This window comes from Diadema setosum, chromosome 17, assembly GCF_964275005.1.
Source record: "Diadema setosum chromosome 17, eeDiaSeto1, whole genome shotgun sequence".
NCBI classification, from domain to species: domain Eukaryota; kingdom Metazoa; phylum Echinodermata; class Echinoidea; order Diadematoida; family Diadematidae; genus Diadema; species Diadema setosum.
Window position 1 is genome coordinate 24,424,652 of NC_092701.1, and position 10,793 is coordinate 24,435,444.

The 10,793-nt window shown below is 39.8% G+C and overlaps 1 protein-coding gene across 1 annotated transcript in view; it reads left to right on the plus strand.

Annotated features, from left to right (window-relative positions):
* The window catches only part of LOC140240550 (laminin subunit gamma-1-like), a 105,091-nt gene extending 94,567 nt beyond the window's left edge, over positions 1 to 10,524 (plus strand). Inside the window, exons 23-29 of the mRNA XM_072320315.1 lie at positions 476 to 598; positions 1,943 to 2,057; positions 4,130 to 4,329; positions 5,161 to 5,319; positions 6,273 to 6,372; positions 7,292 to 7,476; positions 10,450 to 10,524. Coding sequence (XP_072176416.1) covers positions 476 to 598; positions 1,943 to 2,057; positions 4,130 to 4,329; positions 5,161 to 5,319; positions 6,273 to 6,372; positions 7,292 to 7,476; positions 10,450 to 10,524 — 957 coding nt within the window. The remainder of the gene's footprint in view (positions 1 to 475; positions 599 to 1,942; positions 2,058 to 4,129; positions 4,330 to 5,160; positions 5,320 to 6,272; positions 6,373 to 7,291; positions 7,477 to 10,449) is intronic.
* Positions 10,525 to 10,793: the final 269 nt, after the last annotated feature.

Here is a 10,793-nt window from a genome sequence, read left to right on the forward strand (position 1 = left end):
ATCTGAAGAATCATTATATATTCAAAATTTTTCAAAAAAGAGAGTGAAAAAATAAATCTATAGAGGAGAGTTAGCTTTTGAGTTAACCTTTTTCAAATGTTACCTAGAACTGTCACTTAGTTTAGCTTTAGGTTTGCTCTTCAATTGATGCCATGCTGATGCACGTCAGTTGCAAATCCTTGACTTGAACTATATCTTCTTGTAAAAACCCACTGAAAAGGAAGAACATTAGTCATTGTGAACATTTGAAAGCTGAAATTGGCTTGGGGGGGGGGGTGGGGAATAGATAGATAGGTAAAGAGGAATAGATGAATGAATATATGTAGGAAGATAGAAATATAAAGAGCAGGAGAGATGGACAGAGAGAGAGAGAGGAACTATCAAACTGGTGGAGGGTAAGATTTAATCATGTGGTCTTCCAACATTCCCTGCCTATATCTCTGAATGTGAACCTTCTTCCTGGTTTTCTGCTCAGGCGCAGCAGATAATAAATGCAGCTGAGCGGATCAAGCGGGAGAATGCTGATCTCCTGGCCGAGGTGGCATCTGATGCTGCCACTGCTGCCGATCTCCTCCGGCAGGGCATCGATTTGGAAAATGTGAGTGTAACCGTGGCAACGGAGGAATGGGGCAAGCAGCTCACCTGATTTCCTCTATCCATCTTCATGGATCCACATTTTCTTTTTCCCTCTGTTGCATGAATATATTGCAGTTGATTGATGACAGCTGGTACACAAAATTTGAGCCCCCATAGGTGAGGCTCTGACTGGTTTACCTTCAGGTATTTTTAAATGAATTTGGTTTTGCATATTTGAGTGTTGTGAGTACAAATGTGACATTTGGAGACAGCATGACTAAACTCTTTGCTGAATGTCGATGAGATCCTGTACAACAGAGTAAAAGAGAAATGTATGCATCATTTTTGGGTTGCCAGCTCTATTAAGCTTCACAGGAATATTATATGATGATGATGATGATGATAACAACAATAATAATGATATGAATTTGTATTGCACCAAATCCACTCTGTAAGAGCGCTTAAAGGGGATGGCTAGTAACTGATTAGTGGGAATCAGTGGGAATGCTGGGGAACGATTGCTCCAATTCTTGTGGGATTCATTTAAGAGAACAAAATATATCTATTGTGTGAAAATTATTTGCTTCAGAATGGTCTCATATTCAAGTAATGTGCAGTTTAATGCCCGTCACTGTACAGGCATGCTAATCTGGAAACATTAAACTGCACATTACTTGAATATGAGACCATTCTGAAGCAAATAATTTTCACCCAACAATAGATATATAATGTACTCTGAAATGAATCCCACAAGGATTGGAACAATCATCACCCAGCATTCCCACTGATCAGTTACTAGCCATCCCCTTAAAGCACTCTGCTCAAAGATCACATTTTCCACACTTTGCAGACGTGAGTAATCTCCAACTGCTGTCAGCTAATGATCTCTGAGTTTGCATCAGATTCTCAAAAGCGCTTGACCTCACTTTGATGGATAGACATGAGCTGAAGATGTACACAAAATCACATGATTGAGCCATTTTTGGTCTGTCAAGCATGTGTAAAAGGTCATGCAGGGTCGTAACAGCATGTTCAGTTTTCGCGCAAATGGTGTCATAAGATGTGTGAGACTTGAAAGTAAGTCAGTGAGCAGCTCGGTCAAAAAATTTTGTGCGGCGGAATGGTTGTGGAAAATGTCCAGGGGGGTTGATCCCCCCCTGGCCCTTTGCCTGGCCTTTGCCCTTTGAGTTACATGTAACACACAAGTTTCTCCCCCATTTCTCTTTGAAATCTCACTGATTTTGATGAGTGAGTGTTGGCAACCCTAACCTTCCTTCCCCTTCCTCCTCCCCCGTATTAAAAATATATGATATAGGTTCTCAATGAGTGATTAACGTGCGATAATTGAATCCGTCCCCATGCACAGAACGTGGCCCGCTTGCTGGCCATTGCCAATGGTGCTCTCGGTGATGCCCAGGATGCTAAGAGGAGGGGAGACAAAACACTGGAGGAGGCCCAAGACATCCTGGACAAGCTTAGAGGTCAGTGACCTCTCCCTCTGATAGTTATTATTGCAGTACTGTACAAACTGGTATCCTGTACAAGCTGTTATTTTTTTGCAAATTTTGTGAGTCCCTGTTGAAAAATTAGCAACATACGAAAGTATTGCCACCCGATTTTAATTGCATAAATGGTGGAGTGAACGGACAGGCATTCGTGCAGTTACGATAGCCTTCGTATCAAATTGCGAAAACAACAAATTTCTGAAAATTTCCTCTTTTACATTAATGGAGACCGAATATTTCTTCCAAAAAAGACGCACAAACAAATGAATTATTGATATAGTAATTCGCAAAATCTAACAAATATAATGATCACCCTCAGGGTCTTTGTTTTATGGACAATTTGGAATGAGCTTTGTTCCTCCTATTTGCTGTTTGTAAGGCTTTGCAAGGCATCCAGGAACTGTAACAGTCAGTCCGCAGCACCCGATAATTCGCTCGTATTTATTCAACTCGTATGCAAGCCCGCTCTAGGCTTGCATACGTAATGAGCTGCGTAAGGGGATTTTGTTCTTGGGCTTTCGGCAACAAAAATACACCTTATGTTCACAAATTTGGTATCAAATTCAAGGAAAATATGTAAACTATCGTCACATGTTACTCAAATTATTGTAAATGAAAAATATCATAGCGTAATTTGAGCTTGAAAAATGATGAAAAGAGTAATTTGTGCAGTACACGTTCAAGACGTCAAAAAAATACCAAATTCACCTTGCGTCTCAATGAAAATGCTTTATTTGGTAGTCCATCTCCTAATTTTTGTATCCACATAAGTATCTTGACAATTTGTTGCTTAATCCGGTCAGGAACCAGTAAAATATACATCGATGTCAGTGCTGATCAGCTTGAAACCGTGCAATCTCATGAGTACGCTCTCTCATTGGACAGCGCTTGCATTCAGCGCTTGCATTACGTCATTACGCTGCTACATAACGGTTTCATGCCACTTGCGGTTTCTTGGCACGTGTGTAGTTCAAGCGCTGAATGCAAGCACTGTCCATTGAGAGAGCTCTTTCGCGCCACTATACACTTCGTGTAGAGCATACTTCCGGCCTAGGAGTGAATTTTACAGACATTTCAAAACGGAAAAACTAGTATAAATCATGCTTGCGTCTCCTTGACTCCAATATATGATGAGCATCTAAGTTTCTTCTCTACGAAAAAGCCAAAATCAGAAACAACAGTTTCTTAATCCGGTCAGGAACCAAAAAAGAACTTTAGACGACAAAATCTTCCGTGAAAAGCAGGTAAAATTTACGCAAATTCAACTGATTATATAGTCATGATAAGATCCGACGTTATACGCAAATTTAGTATCAAAATAAAGATAAAAGTCTGGAGAACAATTTACCGTGACTTGTAGCCATGACGAATGTATTTACAAGTCGCTACACTGAGAAAACTATAGCCCTATTAAAGTCTCGCAAAATCTCGCACGACGAGACACCTTTCGAATGCAAAGATCGTCAACGAGAGTGCTGAATAAATCTTGCCGGATCGGCTCATTAGCATACGTGCTGCGGACTGACTGGTAAGTCGTGATGGCAACATACAGTGTAGTCTTGATCAAATCTTAAAGGTCCAGTTTACCTTTGGGAGTAGTGATTTCAAAAAATTTCAAGATATCACATTTAATACATATGTGTAGTTCTGTTGTATCACAAAACATCCTTCCATATAAATTTTTTGCAAAAAAGCCTAAAATATGAGGAGATATCAGTGTTTTTCTCAATAAACTGTAACTGTAGATGGATCCGAAAATTTGTTTATTATAAGAGTTGTTCACATTTTGTGTATTTAACAACACTTAACACTGAATATACGGATTCAAATTTTTACAGTGGTTGTTTCTAGCCCTAACTCACATTTTAGGACTTTTTTGAAGCACTATTATGCTGGGTTTTTTTCCCTCTGCAAATGGTAAATTATGCCTTTAAGACTTTGTGCTAGCATAGCAGATTGTCTCTTTAATACTGACAACCACACTGTCTGTTTGAAATGATGATACCATGATGCAAGTATTGAACCCCCACCTCTTCCTGTCGCTCCAGGTTTTAACGAGAAAGTGGAAGAGAGCAAGCAGAAGGCGACAGAGGCAAAGGAGAGGATCCCGGACATCGAACGCATGATTGACCTCGCCAACCGCACAGCTCTCAACGCCTCGCAGGCCATCGCTGCTGCAGAGGGCGACGCCATGAGAGCACGGGAATTGGCCAATATGGCGGAGGGGAATGCCACACAGGCATCAGCGGTCAGTAGATTTGATAGAGATTCACTCACACCTTAATAAGTAATAAGGTCTTCTTTATCCAGGGTAGCCTCTTTAGTGTTGCCACTGTTCAACCAGAAGGCCCTGCCATTATTATTACCCTAGCGTTGCCAGGTACCCATTTATACATCTGGGTCGAGAGGGACATTGTGGGTAAGTACTGGGCAGGAATCAAACTCGTATCCTCCGTTTAGGAGTCGGGAGTCTTATCCACTGTGCCACAGCTCCTCCCCCCCCCCCCCAAACCTTGGCGGCAATCAAAACAGTGCTCAAAAAGAAACTAAAGCAAACCAATCCAACATGTACCATACCATACCATGCCAGATTTGGAGCATCCAAGCACTCTGTGGAGAAAGCGTACCTTTGAGTTATTTTTGTAGCATCAGCTTTCAGGTGTCCCAAACAAAGAGAATCAACTCTTTGAATTATGATGTAGTGTGCGCTGCGTGCATTCTTCTTACACCAAATTCTGGTAGGATTATGATACGCTCTTGGAGCACATCTGGAAATGGTCCACTTTTGGCTTGGTATAGTATAGTATGGTGGGTTTGATGGGGTACAGAGATTACAAATTGTCTTCTGCTTGGCAGAAGGGCTTTAATGCTTCTGGCTCAACAAAAAAATAAACAGAAAAATTAACAAAATAACAAAAAATGTTCATCACATCGTATGAAAGAGTTTTCAAAACCCTGTCAATTATGTCACATACAAAAATTCGATTTCGGGAAGAAATATCATTCTAGGGCCCTTCTACCAGGCAAGTGAAGAAATGTGTTTTTAAAACTTCTTTGTATCGTTTCTTCCACATGGCAGGCTGCCCAGCAGGTGAAAGCAGATGCAGAAGCCACCAAGCAGCAGGCACAGGACCTGAATGATCGTGCAGATGGCCTCAGTGGCAACGTCACGGCAACCATGATGCGACTGAACGCCATCGATGCCCAGGCCGACGCTGATGGAAATCTTGCAGACACAGTGAGAGCCACGAACTTTCCATCACAAAATTGCTGCAGCCATGAAAACTCTTGGTCCTACTTGTACTCGATCCAAAAGAGGCCTTCATGTGAAACAGAGCCAAAGAGAGGATATGAAAAATGGAATTGATGTTGTGATGTTGGCTTGAAATTTTAGGTTCAGAATATAGTCAACAATTCTATTGCCACATTATCTCTTTATATTTTCATCTAACTCATTTGTGCTTTTGGCAACTATTGTCAGACTTGATTACGCATTTGTGACCGCCCAGCTCAAAACCCACAAAAGTAGGCCAAAATTAATTTTTCGCTGTTCTACGTAGTTTACAAAAGTAAGTTCTAAGCTTTAAAATGAGAACTTGTTCAATTGGACTATCCTAATCCATTCAAAAATTAATTGAAATGAGAGAGAGATAGGCGGTGCAGTTTCGTAGAAAAGGGAAAAAAGAGGGTTCAAAGGTTAGGGTCACTCAGGCATGCTGGGTAGAAGTATCAATGAAAACAGGTTCTATTTCCCAGTAAAAGCAGCACCTGTAAAAAAAAAAATATGTTCCAGAAAAACTGCCAATATCTTGATTTTGGTTTTGTGTTAAGTTGCCACATTTTGACAGTAGGTAGAGGGAAAGATTACTCACCCAGGTAAGACATATTCAGAAGAATTGAGTCAGTCAACCCAAATGACATATTTCTGTCCATTGAGTAGAATCTTAATCTGCAACTTTTCAGCACTTTTGAGCTTGGTGGTCACATTTGTTTTTATGATAATAAATGATATGAGGATCTGTGTACTGTGTGACTTTTGAATAATGTAAGTGTACCAAATGAAGCCAAAGGGAAGTATTATCTGTTAATGTATTTATGTACTCATTGATTTATTTATTTATCGATTTATTTGTTTGTTCATTTTTATTTATTTATTCATTTATTTTTGTTGTCCCTGCTTTTCATGTCAAGGCTCAGCAAAAGGCTAATGCAGCCAAGCAGATGACCCAGGCAGCCACCCAGGCAGCTGCAGATGCTCTGGATCAACTCAACATGATCAAGCAAGCACTGGGTAAGGCCCCCACTGCAAGACTGGCCCAATCACCACCATATCTTTGTCAATCAATTGTTGCAATAGTCGCAAGAATCAGTCATTCCTTCCAATGTTGTGGTCGCAATAGTTACTTTGTGTCAATTTTTATGAGATCGTCCCTCAAGATATTTTCGCGGCATGAAATTTTCATGAATAAATAATTGGAGCCGATGGCCTTATTCACAGCGTGAAATTTTTGTGAATCGCCACTGGCATCCAATGCATATATGGATGTGTGACAAGAACTTTCACATGCATTTTGATTGTGCAAATCTTGGGTCTCTGAAAATTTGTGTAATTAAAATGCACACAAACATTTCTGGTTTTACAGTAACAGCCTGACTTTCACTTGAATTGGAATAGAATTGAAGATGACATCCACAAAGGATGTATAGCTGTAAAGAACACAAGCAAACAGAAAGAGTTGGAGGCTTTCAAACATAATGAAGAGCTGAGCAGTTAAGGCAGAACATCGAGAAAGAGACTAGATTCATGTCCAAAGTACTTTCAATAATAATAATAATAACATTGACACAGTGCTTCCATAGCACATGTCACTGCTGTTGATTGTGTCTCTATACACTTTCAAAATGAAAGATGAAAGAGACAGCTAGATGCCATTAAATGCAAGCAATTGACTCTTCAAAATCTTTTGAAAGATGTTTTCCGTACAGTTTTAATTGTTAAAGTTGTGGCTGAGTCCCATAAGTAAGATGGAATTGAATTCCACGGAAGAGGGGCAGCATGAGCGAAAGATCACTCTCCCTGAAACTTGGTCTCAATAACAGGACAGTGTGAAAGATTTCTCTGAGCCGATCTGAGGTTGCGATCTGTCAAATTTCCCTTCTCCTCGACATGCATGCCTTGAAATCTCGTCCTTTTGTTCAATCTGTGCCAGATGGGGCGGGTGCCATCAACCCAGAAACCCTCCTCGAGCTGGAGGACGACATCCTCAACATCAACGCCACCCTGACCTTTGACCTGAAGCTGACGGACACGCTGGATGAGATGCGAGAATTCGCCAGGCTACAGGAGGGCTGGATCACATCCTACCAGACTGACCTAAGTGAAATACGAGCCGAGGTAAATATCCCCTCCCCCTTCCCCATCACACTCCTCCTTTCCTCATCAGAGACTTTTCATTTAGAAGTCATGTCACATGATCAATAATCTCCTGTGTCAATTTAGTCCCCCTGTCAATCCACAGTAGACATTATTTTCCTGGAGAGTATGGGACTGTCTCGGCTCAAGCTGTATGGAGTATACACTGTCAGTGTTTTTTAGTGTACTGTTTTTCAGTTCTCCCTTATTATTGTCTTGAGATTCAATTTTTGTAGGACTTCCGTCAAGTCTTTGCTTTGTTTGGTGTTTGGTTTTGTTTATTTGTTTGTTTGTTTGTTTGTTTTTTTAAACCAGCTTAGAAAGGAGGACATGAGGATGCTTATGGTAGGAATTTTACCTGACAGCCAAATTAAGCATTTGCTGGGAAACTTATCATTAAGATGGGACTTATTCATGTAAAAGGCAATTCATTTTCACCATGATTTCAATATCAAAAGATAAGATGTTCTTTGAGACTTAATGTCTCTAAGAACCCTATCACTCTCATGTCAGGCCCCCAAAAAATAAAAAGAGGGAACAGTTGAGTAGATCATATATATTTTTTAATCCTTGAGTTGATTTTGAGATTTAATCATGCTGTCAACTCCTTTGTGTGCCACATGTTTGAAAAAAACAGCAACAGTAACAATGTTTTTACTTGCTTTTGGTGATGTTGAGGCATTTAAACCTCTTGTGATGTGTTGTTCATTTGTATAAATATCGTCTGTTTTTTAATCTGTTTTCACTCTCATTATTGCAATTTCACAGGTGTTGTGATTGATTAAGAATGCATGTTGGTTTTATGATTCTTTCTTATCACCATCTTTTGGAAAATTGTTTAAGCACTGTTCTTCCGCCTTTTTTTCTGGTGAGTGGCATGTTTGGGCAATGTACTATGCTTTGATATTTTCTGATTGGTAATCCACTCTCGATCAATTTCTATACTCCATGTCATGTCTTGAGAAAGTTTATACTTATGTCAAGATATGTGTGGTTTTGTTTCTTATACTATTTCTCTGTAGTGATTGACAGATCCAGGAAAACAAAATATGATGTTTTGTTTGTGTATCTATTTATCTGTTTGTTAATTTGCATTCCCACCCACAGGAAATGAGTGATTACTTAGTGAAGCAGTCACTGACTTGTGCAATGTGGTTACTAAAATTTTGAAGCTAACTCTTATTTTGAGCAATATTACAAATATTCAAATGAAGAAAACAGTAAAGATTTCATGACGCTGGTGCACTGCGTTGTGTTACATGGAGCATACGCAACCCTTTCGTTATCACAATTGCAAGATTGTTTCATGGCCCAAGTTCTGTCTTTCGTTCAGTGCGAAAACAGAAGATGTATCACTCTTGCATTCCTCATACTGGATATAAAATTCTCCGTCAGCATCAGCCAAAATAAGATTTGTATAGGATGAGATGAGATGTTATATCATACCGCTACAATTCAGACTGTTGCATATCATTTGCATAGAGGACATTAGATGAAATCAACCCAGAGTAAATCTGAGACTTAATAAATTCATATCCACAATCTCATAAAGATGAAACTACAGTAGTACCTTGACTGTGACTCCCCCCCCCCCCCCCCAACCTTAAGTAAGTATAAATCATGTGATTAGATGTGGCCAGGCCATCACCTTGGTAACAGCAAGGATCATCAGTCACAATTGATGTTGGTAGCCCATTAAGTCTACACAACCACATTTCTGTGCTTTGATGGAGCAATTTCTGTAAAAAAGATAAAATAGAAAATGAATAAATAAAAATGAAGGAAAAAAAAGAAAGATCTTGATATTGAATGTTGAGTTTTCCATAGGATACAGATTAAAAACAAATGCTTACTCATTGAAGTTCTTTGTTGTTCATATGTAATTGTTGCAGGATTTCCCAAAGCCTCCCAATCACTAAATCTATAACTAGATCTTAAATTGGCAACAGATTTAAGAATATCAGAATTGCTCTTTCTCTTTCACAGTGGCAAATATTGGTTAAGTCCTTCCTGATTTTATGCAGATTTTAATGAATTCAACCAGCCCATCTTTTTTTCCTCACAGCTGATACGCAATAGACTCCAGAGTTGCTAATTTTGATAATGAGGCGATCATTTTAGCAGCATATATATCCCAGTATTTGATGGGTTAGAACAGAAGACTGTATGAAATGCGTACTGCAAATGGTGCTTAGTCCTGTGATTGCTTTGAGTGCCCATTGGCACAGAAAACCCCACAGTGTTATACACACTTTCCAAAGTCCCCAGTACAGAAAGGGTTAATAGGGTCCAAGGACATCTCTCTCAATGTTGATCAAGCTGTACGCTGAAAACTATCAGTTACAAGATATTGTCCTCAACAAATACAAATATCTAGAGATGAATATGCCTCGACAATCTTTCAGAATGATCATTTTTCACGAAAGAAAGTAAACCTCACTAGGATAGACTGTAATGTGGAATATGAGTGGTAGAGTCTAATGTAAACAATGGATGCTTTTTCTCACTCAGTCTCATTTCAATGTGATGATAGTAATTTGTATGCTAATGATGATATGAATACCATTCCAGTAGCATCTGTTTGAAGAATATAAACAAACAAACAAATCGCTTCATCTCTCATTTCGAAATTGACATTGGGTCCTGTTCTTATATGCTTATTTGTTATTTTATTTACTTGTGTACTGACCTGTAGATCTGTAGTGTAAGTATGATCCTTTTCAAATGAGTGCACAATTTCCTCTCTATATATAGCATGCCCATTTACAGGTGATCAGCGAATCTGAAAGTTTCGCCCAATCTCGTTTGCATTTCATCAGTATTTTTTTTTCTTTTGTTTCTGGATGTGCATCACTTGTGCAGAAGACCACATTTTATCTTGTGATATGATCGAATCTGAAGAGTAGCTTGAAGTGCTTCTTTATTCAACACATGAAACCTCCTCTAAATCCACAGGTGCGGAGTCTTACCCTCGTCCGGGACTCGTTGCCCGATTTCTGCCCCAACCTAAATGAGCTAGAACCCATCTAAATGCAATGCCCCGGTTCACACGTGTCCACTCTGTGCCAACAGGCACAGAGCCCAAGCCGTGAGTCACACACAAAGAGTCGTTTGAGGAGCTTTGAACCCCCGCCCCTCTCACTCGGTGCCCCCAGTACATACCACTGCGCCTCTATGCCTCGTTTGTGTTGACCTGACATCATCTGCATGGAGTCGATGGGCTTTGCCTAATATCCTTACCCCAAGACAGAAATATAGCTCCCCCTACCCTCCAACCTGCCCCCCTAAAAAAAAACCCT